The sequence below is a fragment of the Nansenia antarctica genome, assembly GCF_963989245.1.
Source record: "Nansenia antarctica genome assembly, chromosome: 5".
In the NCBI taxonomy this organism is placed as follows: Eukaryota; Metazoa; Chordata; class Actinopteri; order Argentiniformes; family Microstomatidae; genus Nansenia; species Nansenia antarctica.
The window spans coordinates 54515150-54534949 of record NC_137690.1 but is presented as its reverse complement, the minus strand read 5'-3'; the positions used below and the strand labels follow the sequence as shown (position 1 = coordinate 54534949).

General features: G+C 44.5%; 3 protein-coding genes across 3 annotated transcripts in view; 1 reads left to right on the top strand and 2 right to left on the bottom strand.

Annotated features, from left to right (window-relative positions):
* Positions 1-852: 852 nt before the first annotated feature.
* On the bottom strand, positions 853-14379 carry e2f3 (E2F transcription factor 3; the record flags this gene model as incomplete). The annotated part of the gene is made up of 7 exons (XM_080531751.1): positions 853-1127; positions 9304-9490; positions 11235-11412; positions 11524-11715; positions 12028-12247; positions 12523-12631; positions 14113-14379. 7 exons carry the CDS (start codon positions 14377-14379, stop codon positions 853-855), a joined length of 1428 nt encoding a protein of 475 aa, XP_080387877.1.
* A 1610-nt stretch (positions 14380-15989) lies between these two features.
* Positions 15990-18720, bottom strand: srfbp1 (serum response factor binding protein 1; the record flags this gene model as incomplete). The annotated part of the gene is made up of 3 exons (XM_080531750.1): positions 18642-18720; positions 17916-18266; positions 15990-17570 (listed from the first exon to the last, which is right to left on the bottom strand). The coding sequence occupies exons 2-3, from the start codon at positions 18264-18266 to the stop codon at positions 15990-15992; spliced, it is 1932 nt and encodes a 643-aa protein (XP_080387876.1). The 5' UTR covers positions 18642-18720.
* Positions 18721-18828: 108 nt separating this feature from the next.
* maco1a (macoilin 1a) overlaps positions 18829-19800 on the top strand; it is a 9845-nt gene continuing 8873 nt past the window's right edge. The window contains exon 1 of the mRNA XM_080532535.1: positions 18829-19008. Within this exon, the coding sequence (XP_080388661.1) occupies positions 18929-19008 (80 nt within the window). The 5' untranslated portion in view covers positions 18829-18928. The remainder of the gene's footprint in view (positions 19009-19800) is intronic.

Below are 19800 nucleotides of genomic sequence, written 5' to 3'. Positions count from 1 at the left end.
AGAGATTCATTCTCAAGTATCGCGCCCAGACTCAAGTTCGTTGCTCATCCCTGCGTATTGAAGCAGAGGCTACGGGGGGGCAGTAGTGAACACACACAGGGAAGCAGCAATATCCCACCCCTATCCTCTTCTTTTCAACTAACAAATATAAAATATTGATCATACACTTGTTGTGTGGTCAACCACTTCACCTAGAGAACATTTAACATCACACTAGAGAGTCTAGTCTCTCCCGGCATCTTGTCAGAGTAACTCGCTCCATGTGGCAGATCGGGGGGGGATCTTGCAGCATCAAAGCCCCCCCCCCCCTCCGACATGCATCACAATCTTGGGGTCCCTTATCAGGTCAGCTCCCTTCTGGCCATCCGAGATCCACGATGAGCAATCTGCCCTAACAGTCAACACGCGCACTACAGCACATTATTATAAAAACACACAAGTTCACAGTTTTTAAACACAGTCACACTCTGGCAGGTCTGTTTGGTGGTTATGGTTGGGGGGGGGGGTCTGCAGCCATAACCCAATCTGTGTGGACATGCTGGTCAGAACTCTGACAATTGGCCTCCTGGCTGACTGTCTGGTTCTGAACATGTAACAGCTTGCCCATGCAGAGTGAAGGTTCTGGATGTCCTCCTGCCTGTCCGTGCATGCCCAGGTCACCACAGGAAGAGTCTTAGTGGAGGGGGACTCCCCCCCTCCCCCCAAGGTACACTTACAGGCCTGGGTGTACCCGGCTTAACCACCCCCTCCTGCCCCCCCCTCACCTCTCCTGCTCCCTTTACAATGGTAAATTCCATAGCACTCCTTTCTAGGTCTCCTGGTTCCAAAATGGCTTCCCGCTGTAAGGTCAGATCAGAGCAGGTCCTCTAGGGGCAGGTCCAGGTCATATGAAGAGAACAGGTCACTGATCCCCTCGTCATCCCCCAGACTGAGTAGGTAGTCCTCCCCGCCGAGAGAGAGGGGGAGAGGGGGAGACAGGGGCACGAAAGGGTCCTGATCTTCCGTATGGGGGAGGAGGGAGGTGAGGGAGGTAGGCAGGGGGGAGACGGTGGTGACAGTCACCGCCGGGCAGTCTGGGAGTCTGGAGAGGGCGTTGGCGAAACCACTACTACAGTTGCTCACACCGTCTGGCGAGAGAGAAAGGGGGGGGGGATAGAAAGAAGAGCGATGAGAGAAAGGCAACAACATTTTCTATATAAATAAGAATATCCCCGAAGCCACCAGTGAGTTAACAGTGTCTCCATTCTACATTTGGACAGAACGCGAGTGTCAATGTATACATATCATGCTTAGAACAGGCATGAAAACAGGTCGGGGTGAAAAAGGTGAGAAGGATACGAGACCCGGATCCTGCTAGGGCAGTCGGAGACTGCGAGCCAAAAAGATGATTGGGGTACCAGAAAGAGACACATCATACATGCAGGCTCACAAAAGCACTCCCTCACTCTCCCTCACTCACACACACACTCCAATAGGCTACGAGACCAGTGTCGTCATTTCAGCAAAAGCCACGATATGGCATGGTACCGAATGGGGGGGGTAGAGGTGGATTTCTTTTCTCCAAATCAGTTATGCAATAGTCAATTTTAGTGAGTTGTTTCTGTACAAAAACGAAAATATGAATGTATAATTAAGTGCAAATAAAGTATCTTTACATGTTCACATATGTTGTATAAGAAACTAGACTGACAACTTCTCATGAAATGCACAACAGCGCAGCTTTAATATAAGCTAGTACAGTGTTTCCCAAACTGTGGGGGGTACTGCAGGGGGGGCACGAAAAAATGTATAAAATAAATATATATATACTGTATATATATATATATATATATATATTTAATGACGCCCTTAGTCTGTGTACTACGGTAGCAGTCAGCATGTAAGGATCTTGTAACTTCGCAAACAATGGCAGAATTGAAATAGTTTACTCTATGTTCAACTGCCGCGGCGTTGCCTTTAATATACAAATATTGTATGACCCTCAGCCTGCTCACACGGCGCGGCTCCACGGTTCTTTGGTGGAAAGGCATTTTTAACGAACTCCCAGCGAAATCAAAACACGAAAATCTTCTCTCACTACCTTTTCCAGTTGAACATAGAGTAAACTATTTAAATGTTGCCATTGTTTGCGAAGTTACAAGATCCTTATATGTATCAAAGGATGCAAAGTTCTAATGTAGCTACTGGAGACGTGACAGGCGCCTGAGACTGCCATATATATCTGCCATATATCATACCTCAGTTTTATGGATATGTATTCATCATCATATGTTTCGGGCATTTAGCTCATTAAACGGCGAAAATCAATTTACAGGAAACTATGTGTGAAAGGGGCTAACAGCTTGCAAAATAGGCTGACAACGCTAACGTTAGTAGTTATCTGTACTGTATCTGTACTGCACTTAGTAATGTTAGTACCAAATGTTAGTACCAAAGTTAGCCATCTATCGTTAGCTAGCAATTTGTATTTTGTTAACGTTACATTCTTATCTCAGTATTTGCGACTTCAGTCCTTGTCTTCTCTCAGCATACAAAAACCGCGGCTGACGTTCTGTCACTAATTTCTTCACCAAGGAGTTTCACGCGCACATCACAGTTTCAGCCCTTCACGCCTGCGCACCTGTTCGCTACGTTGCTTCGCTTTTCTGTAGCCCGGGCCATCAACGGCCCATCAAAATCTAATCGTTCGAACGTTCAACGTGCGTTCCAGATAGGGCTGCAACGATTAGTCGACATAATCGACGACGTCGATCATAAAAACTCGTCGACGTGGAATGTTAGTGTCGACTAATCGTATAAAAATAAAAAAACATAAAAAACGTTTTTTTTTTTTTTTTTTACGGGAGCCATGCAAGAATCAGCTGGGTAAGTTTTAGCTAACGTTGTTAGCCAACTGGCTAACGTTATATTGTTAGGGTCGTAATGTTTATGTTAGCTTTACTGTTACATGTTGGAAAACAACGTCTCATGGACAGGGCTGTACATGCTATGAGCGTTTGTGTTATTAATTTATTTGCCCTGTGGCATGCGTTTGACAGACAGAGGCACTTGTATGTAACGTTACGTAGCAGGGGTTTTCCATGTTGAAGCCAGGAGAACGCGAGATGAAATGAAGTGAGGGGTGGTCGCTATTAAAATACCAGGTAGTCATGGTGGATGATCATGAATGATGCTTGATAAGTGAATGCTATTTCAATTATGTTGAGTCCACCAGCGAGCTGTCTGTAAGATAAACAGTGCAAAGCGTAGCCTACTAACGTGAGCTGTCTGTAGTCTAGCCAGCAATGCTAGCTAGCCAATCAACTAGCTCTGTGAGCAGCTGTAGCTTGGCGTAACGTTAGGTTAGATAGCTAGTTAAGCCGGATTTATGCTTCTGCGTCGCCATTTACGCGCAGCGAAAAGCCACACGACTAATCGAAAAAATAATCGACAGATTAGTCGACTACCAAAATAATCGTTAGTTGCAGCCCTAGTTCCAGACTAATGGCCCGCTCCGCTCCCCCCCCCCCAAAAAAAACCTCATCGGATCTATATGATTCAGGGAAGTCACCTATTTTGAATTCAAAACGGCTAATTTCGACGAAAGGTGAGCGATTATCATGCCTGTTAGAAGGACATGGCATGAGGGTCGGTTTGGAATGGAGCCAAAAAGGACCTAGATCAGTGGTTCAACCTTTTTTGGGCCAGCGTCCCCCTGTCCATTATCCAGGTCTCTTACCGCCCCCCATAAAAAAGTACGCTTATTTTCTCCCCTGAATATTAATGTTGACTAATATTCTGTGTTATATCATTTTAAAAGCATGTCACTGAATACCAAATAATAAATTGAATTTAACTGGGCAGTTGGAATATCATTATCATTAGGCATCAGAGAGCAGAAAAGCCATGTGAATGTGAATACAAATTATGTTTATGAGTGTTAAACAAACTCAAACAAGAGAGTAAACAGAATTAGGGCTGCCACAAACGATTATTTTCATAGTCGACTAGTCACCGATTATTTTCACGATTAGTCGACTAATCGGATCATAAATTACTGCTTATCGCACAATTACTCAATCGCTCTTATTTATCATCTTCTAAATCAGCTTCTAAATTTAGCTTGAAGTTGTTAGTTGTTGTTGTAGGCATGTGCTAACTAAAAATAAAGACAATTAAAATGATTGTTCACTCAAAAATAGATATTTTAATGAACTTTGCAGATTTATTTCTGGCATCACTTGCATGTAATGTAATGTAAAGAGTAGTAGAGAGTGCAAACTGCTGAGTAAAATGAGGTAGGCTAGGCACTAGGCAACCAAAAGAATACAAAAACAAAAATAAATACTTGTACAGAGTACAAAAGTTTTGCTTTGCTTCACTCATCTCATAGTAGAACGCGCCTTCTTAGCACTGTAACATTAAGACAATTTTTTTTGCTATTTGATAAGTATCGCTTTGATGACAACGTTACAGCACATAACGTAAAATAATGTAAGAAGGATTTTAACGTAACGATATCGTTAGCCAATAACAAGCTAACTAGCTTACCGAGACGAGCCATCTTCTTCCTCGTCATCTGCCACAACGTGCTTCCTTTTTAGATGCTCGCGCATCATAGACGTGCTGCCATGATAAGCGAGTTCAGCTTTGCAAATTTTACATTTTACATTCTTTTTTTCAACGTTGTGGTTGAAATGCTCCCACACTTTAGAGGTACGAGGACAGGAAGAAATTTCTCTGTTTGTTTTTCCGGGGAAGTCACGTGTGCCCCGGATGACCGACACTGCGCATGTACATCAATGACACTGGGAGACGCTAGCCAGTGGCAGCTTCAGGGAAGAAAAACGAATGCTTATCGAATGAAATGAATGGTCTTTATTGTCATTGATATAGTACAGGTACCAAACAACGAAATTTGGGAGGGGGGGCTCCCCTGGTGCTAGGAAAAAAAAATAAAAAAATAATAATAATAATAATCAGCTCCAAAAAAACATGCGACTACGGCGATTACCAAATATGTCGGCGACGATTTTGGTAGTCGACGTCGTCGTGACTAGTCGACTAATCGTGGCAGCCCTAAACAGAATACAGACAGACGCTACGGAACAGCAGCAATTGCACACGTCTGGTGCAGAACAAACAGTAGGCTACAAAACTGTACATTACAACTAACATTGTTCGTTTTTTAAGTGTGCTGGTGTGACATTTCGCCAAATTGCACGGGGGGGGGGATTAGTGTGAGCCCTGCGCTTGGTGGTTCTCCGCCAGTTTCTTCACTGCGGGTTGCAGAGAAGTTAGTTTCAGTCGCAGTGCACCTGAGGCCGTCAAGTCCAAGCGATTGCGGTACTTGGACTGCATGTGGAGGACCTGGCTGAATCCCTGCTCCACCAGGTATGTGGTTGGGAAAGCCAGAAGAAGCAGCCTCACTTTCTCCCACAGAGCCGGGTAACGCTGAGAGTACTTGACCCACATGTTGCCCCAGCCAGAGGTGCGGAAAATAGCCTGGGCCTCATCGTCACTCTGGATGTCGATGAGATGCTCCTGGATTGCTTGCTCGCATTCCGCCTGAAAGGGTTGCACCACCCAGATGGGAACATCAAGGTCCAAAAGATCCCTGAAGCGGATCTTCAAGTCAGCATTCACCATCCTCAGGTGCTCTGTGTAAATGAGGAGGCGCTCATCGGTAAGAGCCTCAGACACCTGCAATGAGCATAACCAGGAAATTGTTATCTGTGCAGAATCTGATTTTGAACTGGTTATTTTATTGCTAATTAGTTAACTAATTGATGTTTCTTAAAGTTTATACTCATAATACATAAGAACACAGAACATAAGTTATTTATACTAACCAGGAACACAAATATAGTTTTGCATAGAGTAGCCTACATTTATTACATGTATTATTTATTATTATCATAATTTAGTAGCCTAGGCTAGATTACCTTGGTCATCAGCGGGAAATAGGCAAACTGCCTCCTGCCTATGCTCTGCCTGTATACCGTATTTTCCGGACTATAAGTCGCGCTTTTTTTCATAGTTTGGCTGGTCCTGCGACTTAGTCAGGTGCGACTTATATCAATATATATATAATTTCATACTGACTGACATGAACCAAGGAGTAAACATTACCGTCTACAGCCGACAGAAGGCGCTCTGGGCCGCTCTGGGCTTGTGACAACTATATGCTGCTCCTATTCCCCTGAAGAAGTTATCTAAAACATTAGCTTGTTGAAGCTAAGCAAACGGTAGCTTGGTGAACTTGCTTACTGGTAACTTGCTTGTTGGACTCGCTGGCTTGTTATGTTCATTTAGCCTATTCAGCCTCCCAGGTATGCAGGGCTCTACAGTGCGACCATTTCACTCGCATTTGCGACTAAAAAGACATCTGTGCGACTAGAGAAATAAATTCACGAGCACACGTGCGAGTACAGAAATGGATAAAAAAAAAAAAAAAAATAATTCTAAAAATAAATCTGCGCGAACCGTTTGGCCACATTTTAAGCCGTCAGCCAGCCCGCTACGACCACGGGAAGTCATGTTAAAAGTGAAGTTACTTCTGTTAAACTGGCGCTAAGCTAACATCGCTAATCGCTAACTCCCTTCTGGGCCTTAAAGAGACAAGCGCCCTTTTCTCATCTCAAGCTTCATTAGCTTCATTAGCTCACCACATCTACAGATTTGGTCCCACACACTCCAGATTTGAACCCAAGGTTACAACCAGGGTTAACTACCCAGGGTAGAAAGTAGAAAGCTCTCAGACCTTCAGAACCCATTGAAAGTAGTGGAGGTACTCCAGAAGTCCAAATGCATCTCTAACCCTAGGAAACCCTAGGAAGCAAGTTGCCTAATGGCATGAAAATGCAACATGTTGTACTTGAGTGTGGCAGAGAGGTGGGACCCCCGGGGATGGTGGTGTGCTAACAGCTAGCCGCCGCAGAGGCACCGTGCTGGGCTGGCCACCTCCACATGTCACCACCCCGGGCAGCATGGGGCTGGGGACTGGTCATCTGGATGTGGGGTAGTTTAATACCCCTAGATGTGGAGTTGTCTGGCCACCGTGTGTGACTGATGTAGCCTGACCCAGCAGCAGGGAGGTGGGCAGCATGGAGACAGACCTTTGCATGGCCTGGCTGGGCTGCTAGCTGACAGACCTAGCCCTAAAGCCTGGCTGGGCTGCTAGCTGCTAGCTGACAGGCATGACATGGATGAATGAATGAACATGCTGCTAACCAGGAGAACTTGACACAGCTAGTTACCATAATACAATGCCATCAACTCTGCGTCTAGTAGGGCTGTAGGCATGGGCCAATGTGTGATTTTGGTGCAAAAATTGCAAAATCACTAATAAAAATGTGTTATAATTACATTTTTCACTGTGCTCCTAAATTTCTTTGTGTGCCCCTAACATTTTTCATTTAGTGAAAAAGGTTAGCGTAGAGCCCTGGTATGTTCTTTATGCTATTGTGTAGCTGAATAACTGTTAATGTGTTATGTTAACATACCGGACTTCTATTCAGCCTGTTGTTCTGTGTTCTATTGTGTAGTTGAATAAACTTGCCTTTCCAGATTAAATGTCTGTTCTTGGTCTTGGATTTTGTGAAATATATTTCTAAATAAATGCGACTTATAGTCCAGTGCGACTTATATATGTTTTTTCCTCTTAATGTCGCATTTTTTGACTGATGCGACTTATACTCCGGAGCGACTTATAGTCCGGAAAATACGGTAGATCCAGACTCTGGATGACCGCCTTGCTCTGGACCAGAGTAACTCCTTTTCCTTGGAGCTTCAGTGTGACTTCATTCATTTTTCCAAAGAAGTCTGCGAGGTACATGATGTCGGCAGAGCATTATTGTCAGCAGTGGTTGTCTCATCCAGCTGAAGGCTGAATGGAGTTTCCCGCAGGATGGCACAGAGCTGCTCCTTTGTATCGGCGCCCATTTCATCTATCCTGCGTGCTACAGTGTCATTGCTGAGTGGGATGGATTTCAGCAACTGTGTGGGATCACGCTCCATCACAGTAGTTATTACTTCTTTGATGGCAGGGAGTACCAACTTCTCTCCAATTGTGAACGGCTGCCCACATTTGGCTATCAGCAGGGAGATATTATAGGATGCTATTAGCCCGCTGTCAGTCTGGGTGGTCTTCCTAGCGAAGAGACTGCTGATGGTGCTCCTACCATGTTTCTCTTTGAGGGCCTGGAAGAATGGACACTGCTTATCTGCCTTGTCCGGGTGTATCTTGTTAAGGTGCTCCTTTAGACGTGAGGGTTTCATTGCCTCATTGGAAAATACTTGTTCACACAGTAAACACATTGGGAATTGGTCATTGTTAGGAGACGGTATGAAGCCATAGCTAAGATACTCAATAGAGTACTGTCTGCATTTTAGCATTTTCGCGGCCATTTTGATGATATCATATGATTTTAGTTGTTTTATAATGCTATGCTGGGAGCGCTCAGAGATGGGTGCTCTGACTGAAAAGACAGTTTGTCCAACTGACCGTTCGTGCATTTACGAACGTACCAGTAATAACACTGCTGACAGCTGACCAATCGCAAGCAGAGTAGTGCTTATGCGTTCGTTTCCAGGACATCACAAGAGATCACTAAAAAGCGATCGTATATTTTTGTTTGTAAACGTTAAGACGAACACATCGCAATGCTAACCTCAGAATGGCACTAGGGATAACTTCCACAACAGCACTTAATGGTAATACATTTATGTAATATTATACTGTGATGAACGTGGGGAGGGGACATTCGTAGCTGATTGCTCGGTTATATTCTTGGTAACCGACAGGGCCCTTTCCCGACTGGGTCATTACAATATTATCGCTTTTTTGTGATAGGTTGCTCCTGCTGTGATGTTCTGGTATCTTGGTATGGTATTAGCACTCATTTTAACTAAATTAAATAAGCTGTATTGAAAGGAAGCGAACGCATAAGCGCAGAGGGTAGTGTGTACAGTATATGCGGGGAGTGAGTATTTGTCTGCGTCACAGAACCCGGCCAAGTTCAGAGCACTGCGCAGAACGGGTGTTCTGACTGAAAAGACGGTTTGTCCGAGCGAACTGACTGTTCGTGCATTTACGAACGTAATAACACTGCTGACAGCTGTTTTTCATGAGAAAAATACTTTATGCGTCACCGCCCCCCAAGAACACCTCAACGCCCCCCTTTTAAAAATATTTGTTCCAGCGCCCCCCGATGTTGGCTGAACGCCCGCGTTGAGAAACGATGACCTAGAGAGAAGCAAAGAGAGGTTGGTTCCCCCCCCCCTCCCCCCCGAGGTCCTTGAAGACAAGAGGAGAGGACTCACCTTGAGACACTTTAACAAAGGAGGAAGGGGAGTTCCCATTGGTGTAGGAAGAAGCGTGTCTCCCATTGGTGTAAGGAGAGGCGTGGTTTCCCTTTCTGTGTGACACAGGGCTGGAGGGGGCGTGGTCATCAGAGCAGACGAACACCTCTATGGGGCCCTGGGTACTGCTCAGGTGGACCTGGAGACTCTGCGCACACACACGCACATGTTATTGATTGATATTGGGGGAAACACAGATTCACACAGCACAGAGGTCCCAGAGGATAACACAAGAAAATGTGACATATGGGCCAATCCCAATTCACCCCTATGGCTTCGTTTTGCGCGTTCACGTTTAGGGTAGGGGTGTCCCAATTCATATTTCATCGAGGGCTAGGGGTAAGGGGGAGGACTATCCACGGCTTCATTTGGAGCGATTTCAGGACCAGACTAGCTTCGAAGCCATATGGCTTGATTTCAGCATGCATTGCGAATCATCTACTGAAATGTTATGTCACTCTATTCAATGCGGAAATGTCATTTACTTTCTCTGTAATTACTTATTAATAAAGATTAGAAAAATTATGATAACCATCTTAGTTTAATGTCATTACAATGCATTATAGACCTTTTCTTTATAACAAGCATAACAAAAAAATTTGCTTTTATGTCGAGGTGCTGTGTCTAACGTTACAGGCTGATGTGTGGACGACAGTCGCGCATATGACATATTTCCATGTCTGATGGCATATGACACCTACTAATGTCATTTCAATGCATGATAGACCTTTTCTTTACAACAAGCATAACAAAAAAATCGCTGTTATGCCGAGGTGCCTATGCATAGAAAGTTCCACAGTCCAGCGCACTCAGGTTTAGCAGTAGAGGACTGGTAGCCTACCTGATCACTTCCATTAGACTACCAAAGCAGGACACCGGAGCACTCATATCTGCGCATTTGTCACAGGGTGACAGTCACCCTGGGTGTTCCTCAGCCCCGGCGTCAGTCGAATGGAATCGTCAAGCACAGCCTTCCACATAGAAATACATCGGTGTGCGATTTACATTTCAGAGATGTACAATCATGTTTATTTAGAAATAAATTGTGGTGTTTGACAGCGGATGATGGTAGACATATAAAGTTATCTATCTAAAGTTAGACTGATGTGTATGATAGGCGCGAATTTCCCCCCCCTTGGTGGTACATGACGCTATAGTTGTATTGCGGCACTTATTATACCAAAATAACCTGCAATCTAATCCGAGCAGTTGTTATTATGTAATATTATCTATGAATGTGCCATTTTTGATGGAGGGCAGTGAGTGGGAGACTCATCAAGGACATGTAGTTAATTAACGCAGTGGACAGCGGCTGTTTCTCCAGCATTCCTGTCACATCGGATTTCGGAAAGTCATAAAAATAAATCTGTATAAAATAAGTCATGCATTTTTCCATGTTTCCCTGATGGCATATGACACCGTAAATGTAACTAAAGTCCAGCCGCGAAGTTGTTGCACTGTTGTCCTAAATCAGTGCAGACTGGCAGGGTAGGAGCAGAGGTTTCATACAGGTTAGAGCGCCGTTATTCTGTCATGGTCTGATAATGAAGCATTGTTCTTTTTTATTTGATGACTTGTTTGATCGATTGATAGCGTAAAAGTGAAGTTGTGAATGAATCACGAGCGTCGATGCTTTTCTACTGATGACGTTTCAGTCTTGAAGGGTTGTCCCATCTCATAGGGGTAGATTTCAACCCCTACCGCTTGTGGCTCTGTTCGAAGGCCTTGGCTCGAAATCGAGTGGCACTCGAAAACGAATCGGGATTGGGCCATATGACAGTGGTCGTCACATAAATAAACATAAAAATACACAGAAGACAAAACAAAATGTACATCCACTTTTACCTCAGTGGGGGGTATCATATGTGTGTGTGTGTGTGTGTGTTCTTTACCTCGTTAGGGTGGGGAACCTCCAGTTTGGTTTCAGCAGGGGCTTTGACCACAATCACAGTTTGGTCTCTCAGACTGGGGATTCTTTTCACGTCTTCATAGGTCACATAGGCAAACGTGAGCCACAGGTCAAGGAAATGTGCACCATGACACAGAGACACTTCACTCAGATGTGTGTGACTGACTGACACACATATTTTTTGTATATTAACGGGGGAAGGCACATACTCAAAAACCTACACTTGCACATGCAAACACACAACCACAAATGTTGAGCTGGCCAATACACACACGTAGGAGTGTGAAGGATATCTCTTGTTGTGCGTGTCGTCGGTCATCTGTTGGACTGTGCGTGTGCAGGTGTGTATCAGTTCATCCAGCCTTTTCTCCTCCAGCTCCTGAAGCTCCTGAAACTCTTTGGCCACAGTCTGGGCGTGGTTCAGCTGGCCCAGCGGCCCAGCCTCGGCAGACAAGCTACAGCCCCTACACACACACACACACACACACACACACACACACAGACAAACAAATTATCATTAGACACAAACATCTTCGACTACCGGCACCCAATGACACCCTAGTGCGATGACAATAACAACCATGTCTGCGGTCTGGAATGACATCATGCTTGAGACAGACGCCGGTACAACTGCTTGCTGCGAAATATGCAGGGCGAGAGTTTTGAGGGGGCAGCAGCAGCATTTCACATCACAGATAGGTACTTGGTAATGGCCGACACTCAAAACGTTCGGTACTGTGAATCGGTATCGCAATAGGTGAGCCGTCCCTACTCACATCCACTGGATGTTGTTCTTGGACGACTTCTTGATGAGATGGACCCCCTCCAGTACATTGGTGATGTCATAGAGGCGTCTCTTCTGGACCTTGAGGGCCTCCGCGGCCAGATTCAGATCCACAACCCCGTCACTGGAGTTGGCCAACAGCTGGACAAACTTCTGAGTCAACAGGCCCAGCGACGTGTCATACCTGGTCTTCTCTGCCGGGGACTTTGGAACTGGGGAGAATAATGATGTCATTTAAAATCAAAAATTCCTTCTTCTAGCATTGTGACTGCCAATGGTCCCTGGTCCTAGCATAGATTTTATTTGTATGATGTCTAATGGATAGATGATTCACTTCACTTAGACAAATGTATTTGTTGTAAATTGCTTTGGATAAAGGTGTCTACTAAATGCCAATGCCATGTCTACTACCGCCGGGGTGCTTGTTGAGAAATGATTTACATTTTTAATAAACTACCAAACGTGTCCCCGTGTCCCTCAGACTTACTCTTGGCGCCCCTGAGAGTGAGGGTCGAGGCCCTTTTGGCTCTGGAGGTCCTGCCAGTCTCACTGATGTACTGGTGATCGCTCTCATCCAGCTCCAGCCGACGCTTAGCCTGAGACAGAGAGAAGGGGGAACAGGGGAGAGAATGAGGAGACAAGCAGTCTGTACGTGTCTGATGGAGGGGGATTGAGCTCTAGTATTTATTTTTTTGCACATAGCAGACACCTTTATCCAAAGCAACCTATAACAAATATATGTGTCTAAGTGAATCATCTATCCATCAGTCATTGTAAGAAAAAGTAATCTATGCTATGGGCCATAGTATTTAATCGCACTCCCTTGCCCTGTTTGCATAGTTGGGGGATTGGATGGTTGTGTGGGGTAGGAGGACAAAGGGTGGTAATGATTTAAATTCTTATTGTGAAATCTATATGTATGCCCTATGTTTGCAGTTTGTATTGAATGCAGTCAAGCATTCTTCAGCTAGGCAACTTGCACATAAGTATATTCTACACAGAATGTATTGTAGCTTCCTCAGTATTCCAGAATTCCCCACTTCGAAAGGAAAAAACTTTAGATACCCTTAAGTGCTGAGTGTTGGGGGTTCACTAGCCAGCCATGTTGGCTCGCTGACTCGATTCATTTAGATAATGGCTAGCTACCCAACTCTGCTAGCTAGCGACCATTCAGATGCGCTCACGTTTGTTTTAAATGTGTGAAGTAAAAGGAAGTGTGCAGGAATAGGAACCTAAGACACTAATCAAGTTTGACCCCCACAAGCTCTTTATTTGAGCCGCTGTAGCTACGGATTATAACGGGGGTAATGGAAAAGAAGCTTGCGTTCCCAGTGTGCTTTGGAGGGAGCAAATCACCCCCATCCCCCTCCAAGCGTAATTTGGGGCCTAGGCTCTCTTCTGTGATTTAGAACAACAATTAATCCCAGCAGAAAACCCTTGGCGTTTATCAATCTATAAACATATTTCCATATTTGAGGAATTCATTCGACAAGTTGACGCGTTCCACGTCGAAATGACCTACGCTAGAATATGTGATCGAAACTTTACAAAGTTTCCTGTTCAGGCAAGGTACCAGAAAAAGCGCTGGAGATTAGCTAGCACTAGTATGGCACGACTGTAAATGAACTACTTGCTAGTTCGTTTATTTAGCCACTCTAGCCGTGTCATATTTAGCTTGCTAGCAAGCTAATAAGTGTGCTGGTTAGCATTGCCATACTGCTAGCATAAGCTCAACTGTGACCCTCTAAATAAGCCGACTATGGCTATAGGGCAATTCGAGTAGGAAAGGTTGCAAGTTGTGGATCACATCGACGGCGAAGCATAGATAAAATGGCAAACTATAACTCATTACAATGGCACAGTTTTAGATTAAAAAACAACTTCCAATTAAACAAGTAGCTAGCTGGCAAGCTGTATATTGAATAACTACATGGGGAGCTTAGCTAGCCAGGATAATAAGATACCCTACTAGCTAGCTAACTGACGTATTGTACTTCTTAGCGAGACATCTGGCTACCTGTCTGGGTGCCAATTGTAATTTGACATTCATGGCAACGGCCCGGCCTTCATCAATTACCGGGGGTCTTCCAAGCGCCGGTCGCTGTCCCATCCCGTTTGTTGACGGTCCGTTGGGGGTTGCGTACAGCAGACTAGTACCGGTTGGGTCGGTGGGACCGACATTGGAGGTCTGGTTCGGACAGGACGGAGGGGTTAATATCTGTATATATTTCGCAGTGGGATAGCGGTCTGACAGTGCCGATAGAACCGTGGTTTTGTCGAAAGAGGAGCCCCCGACCCCTGAAATGATGACTCTCTCCGGGACCGAGGCTACCCCCTTCCTCATCTTTAGGCTCCAATGCCCTTTAGTCGCTCCGCTACTTCAGAGCTCTTTTTCACAAAATCCGCCGCGGTTCGACACAAAATAATCAGTGCGACCGTTAGACCAATGTCTTATGTGTCCGTCTCGTGAAATATGATAACTGATGCGTTTCTAAAACTGACTGATGCAACGGATTTGATTCAGTCGCGAGCTGTGCTCTGGAAGCTCGAAAAATGGCTCCAGGAAGCTGACAATGAATGAGGGGATACAGTTTACGCGCGAAGGGCCCTCCCGCGAAACTCAGATTTCCCGGGATATTTTCGAACGAGATTTGCATATTGTATACTATTGGTCCGCGATTTAGCAAAATCCGCCTATACGTAGTGGCCTAAGCGTGGCGAACCAATGGATGAGGGTTACGATACAAAAAGGAGTGTCTACTTTTTTTTTCTCGTCAAAATGATAACGTAATATAGTTTTGCATTTTAATTTTCATTATGTCACAAACAATGCATACACATTTGTTAAAAGGAATTGCAAACACGATATTGATTAATCGTTTGCCACTTCGAATGTAAGATTTAATTATGGCAGGTGTATGCTTCCACAGAATACACCATTAGCTACAGCATAAGACAACGAAAGGATTAGTTCTGGAATCAATCTAGAAATGACACAAAACTATTCCTATATACATGTATATGTATATTTTTATGGTATAATAAATAATTATAATGAAATACAAAACGTCATAATAGACGTAAAAAACGTAATATTATTAGAAAACAACTTGTATTATTACCTATCTGTTACTTAAACTGTTACAATAGATATGTCTGTAAAATACACAGAATCATCAGAAAGCAATAATAAAAAATAACATGTCACAATACAACCCAACAATAAATTATTTCTCCATTGTAGAACAAATGTTTGCAAATCCACAAACAGGGCCAGTCTAAAAGGACTTTGCAGTGAACTTATTCCTAAAGGTGGGTAATTACTATTTCACAGTAAAACTATTTGACCCTCAGTGGGAAGTTGTCTCTCTCATGTCCTACATCCTAGCCTTCAATAAGCTCAATGACCAGACAGCAGTTATCGGTTGAGCGGGAGCTTCCACCATAACGTAATCTATGCCATTTAGTAGACACTTTTATCCAGACTAACTTACATTGCATTGAGTGCATACACTTTTCAGGATACTGCATCCCAGCTGGAATCAAACTCGCAACGTAAGCATTGTTAGCACCATGCTCTACCAACTGAGCCAGAGAGGACCATAACTTGCTTACCCCTATCCAGCTTAATCAGAACACTGAAGGCATGGGGCTAGCTAGGACGGGGGTGTGTTCCTCTGGTTACCATAAGATAAATGCTGTTACCCTGGATGGTTTAGCAATGATTGGATTGTTGTTCTAACTAAGTATGACATTTTCTACCACATTATATGAGGACATGGAACATCATTTTATTGTTTCATTGAATATAGAATAGGACAAAACAAGAGTCAAACTTCAGCATATCATCAATTTAACCACACTTATTTGAAATGGTTGTGTGAGTGCTAGGCTGGAAAAAAGGAAAGAGAGACAGATATAGGGGGGATAGGGGGGTCAATAAAAAACTGGGTTTCAGTCATCAAATTTGATCTTCTTCCCCTGGAAAGCCTGGATCCCACTCTGCTGCTGCTCCTTCCTCTTCTTGCTGGCCTCCCACGACGGGTGCAGCGCCTGTTGTGGTGCATTATGGGACGGAGCAGCCGCCCCTCTGCTGTCCTGTTGCCTGGCAAAATCTCCCCTGCCCCTCCCTCTTCCTCTCCCTGCACCCCTCCCAGCAGCCTCCTTGTCATGTGACCCGGGACCTCTGTCACCGTGGTCCCGTTTGTTGCCACTGTTGAACCTGTCGGTCCCTCTACCCTGCCTCTGAAACCCGGAGGGGCCTTGAGAAAACCTGTCTGAACCTCCACCCCTCTGTGATTGGTTATGAAAGTCGTCCCTCCTACCTTCTCCCTGTCCCCGACCCCGGCCTCCTCCCCGGCCTCCACCACCACGGTTCTGCCTGCCGCCCCTGGACCCAGACAGGTTTGAACAGAAGACAGAATTAAACTTGGTAGCTCTGGATGAGTTCAGTCTAGTCTCTAGCTCATCCAGTTCACTCTGGCCCTGGTCTAAGCTCTTCAGGGGGGACGCTGAGAGTTTTCCCTCCGGTTGGCTCTTCCCCGCCGCTCCTCCATGTTGAGGGTCACCTTTCTTCTTCTTGTACTTGCTAACTTTACCCAGGAAGAAATCGTCTTCATCACTCTCCTCCTGGGAGGACTGCTTATGGAAACGCTCTTCTGTGCTGTCGTCAAAACCTTCCTTTTCTTCCTCATCATCGGATGACTCCAAGTCACTCTCCCCCTCCTCCTCCTTCTCCTCTTCTTCTTCTTCTTTTTCTTCTTCTTCTTCTTCCTCCTCCTCCTCCTCCTCCTCCTCTCCCTCCTCATTCTTAAGTTCCTTCTTTTCAGGTTTGGGGTCTTGTCTCGTTTGTGTGATTGTTGTTGTGTCTTTTAGGATTTTCTGAGTTTCTTTTTCCTGTGGTGTGTTTTCACTAGGTGTTTCTATGCTATTTTCAGGTGCTGGTTGTGCACTATCTGGTGTGAGAGGAGTCTTTGTGCTTGTCTGTATCTCAAGAGTCTCTGATATGTCCTTGGGCTGAGGCTCTGTGTTTATTCTCTCTACGGGTGAGGTTTCTTCTTTCTCTGAGACGGTTTTATCAACAGGTTGATGTGTTTCATCTGGCTCATCAATTGTTACATCCTCACTCTCCTTGGATATACACCTATATTCTCCTTCCTCAACTAAATGTTCTTCCTTTTCTTCTGCTGCTTCCTCCACCTCTTCTTCCTTCTCTTCTTCCGGTCTTACCCCATCTCCATCTTCTTTCTCCACCTCTTCTTTCTCCACCTCTTCTTCCTCTCTCACCCCTTCATCAGTGTCCTTGGGTTGTGCGGTCACCTTCTCAGGCTGCTTTTTCCCCTTTTCCTTCTTTTCTATCGCTTCTTTTTTCCTCTCGTCCTTGAAGGCTTGAATAGCTGCTTTGATGGTGTCTATCTTCTTACTGAACTGAGGGTGGGTGGCGATACGTGCTGTGGCTCGGTCAGCGAGAGTGGATGTGGGATTTTTACACACAGCGTCAAAGCTGAGGTTCTTCTGCAGGGCAGCCTTAGTGACCTAATAAACAGTGATACAAAATGGTTTATATGCATTTGTATGCCGTAATGCTCAACTCCAATTCCAACTAAAGCCACACTTTGCACATTAACGTTACTTTAAAAAAAACTGTATTTCAAGTGTATGCAGCCACATTTGTGCCTCATGGGCAATATTGTCCCAATGACTAGGCCTACATAAAGAATGTTCTGCATTTTTCAGCCAAGCTCACCAACTGAGTGGCAATCATTTAGTAAGAACTCAAATCCAAACACACACAACTTGCTCGATATACAGTAGGCCGCCTACATGACTTGACAGGATTCGACCACCAATATGTAGCTGCAGAAGCACCACGTGACCCACCTGGTCAGGTTTGAGGGTCCGCATCTGATGGAGCTCCTCCAGAAACCTGGCTGCTCTCCTCTTGTTCCTCTCCAGCTCCTCTTCTTTCCCCTTCTTCTTCTTCAGGGCGGTGATCTGCCGGGTCATTTTCCTGATAACCAGAGCCCGCACCCTCTTCACCTCCTTCCTCATCCTCACTACCTCGTTATTGAGGTTAAGGACCTCAGGCATCTTGTTCTTCTCTTTAGGTTGTTCATCCGTGTCCGACTTCTGTGGAGGCATCTTTTGTTTCTTTTTCGATCGTTTATTGGCGGCCGACATATGTGGAGGCATCTTCATTTTCTTTTTCGGTTGTTTATCGGTGGTCGACATCTGCGGATGCATCATAGGCAAACATTGAGAGCAGAGAAACATGTAGCCTACCAATACTTAGAACATACAGTAGGTTAGTCTCTGTATCTGTTAATGGAAGTTATGGTCATGTTCAGAAACAGACACAGGTAATGAGGTGATAGTCAGTTGCATTCTTCTCAGACATACGTGACTGAATTATCTTTAATGTTCAAAGTTCAGAATTGTCTATTTTATCCCAAACGTGGCTGAGCGAGCATCAAGCATGGCCGTATATTGGAAACGTTTTAGTGCATGGAAATCAAAAAGCCAGGATATTTTAGAGATGACAACTATATAACTACAACACACTACGCACCAAAACACCCATACAAATACAACTAGAACGACACGTACCTTCGATTTGTAAACAAGAACTTTAAATATGAGAAATAATTCTTCTTCAGTCTAGGGGGCAGCCATTTTTCATACGGCGCAAACGTGCGTCATGACGTGCTACGCAATCGCGTTGGGTGAAAAGGGGGAGGTGTCTTTCACTGAGTGTTTTTATTTATTTCTTTGTTTCATGTGCGGAAAACAACAACAATGGTGGATATATGAAGAAATGTGCATATCTGGACGTTCGTATGATATTTTCGTAATAATTACCGGGCTGATATCAGAGCCGAGTCAACGGGAGGAGGATGAAGCGGCGCAATGCGGACTGCAGCAAACTCAGACGGCCGTTAAAACGGAGCCGAATCACCGAGGGTATATATAGCAGGTATGGAAAACGGGGCTTTTATAGACGCGATCAGACAACAATGGCGCCTCCCTAAGATGTGCGAGATATTTCAATGCAGTGCTGTCAGTGTTTGTCAACTATTAAGATATTATAATAATATCCCATGTCAATATTAGTGTCTTTGTGTCGGTGCGTGTACCAGCCGCTCGTCTCCAAATAAGGCCTGAATTGTCTGAACGGCTCATCTGACATCTCGGTCCAGCCAGGGGATTAATTAATGTAGTTAGCTAACCAATTCTGAATAATCAACATTTTAACATTGACGACATTGCATGACATATGCACACAAATACATTGACTATAAAGTGTCAGGTCAGCCTTATAAATAAAGTCGGTTATTGTACCGTTAATCTGTCAGTAGAGTAGCAACTGAACCCTATGTATGTAAACACACCGCCAGAAATGTAGTGAAGCAGCTGAAGTATTTCGACCCTTTTAGCTGTGGTTTTGTACTACTTAGCTGCTATAATATGTATGTAGACTAGCCTCTTATTAGCTATCCAAAGGTTAACACCAAAATGAAACCTGCTTGCTTGCAATCAATCACAAATATCCGTCACAATCTGTCTTATCATCAAACATGTTTAAATGTTATACGGTAATATCTGAGTCTCATACACGCATTCATTCTAGGTCTTGTTGTGAGTCTGTATTTATGGGAAAAGCAGCTGTGGCCAACGACAAACATGTAACTGTCTTATTGGAAATGTGATTTCAACAAGAACGGTGTAGTCAAGAAACCTACGTGATGTCTTTTGACAGTTTCATCTG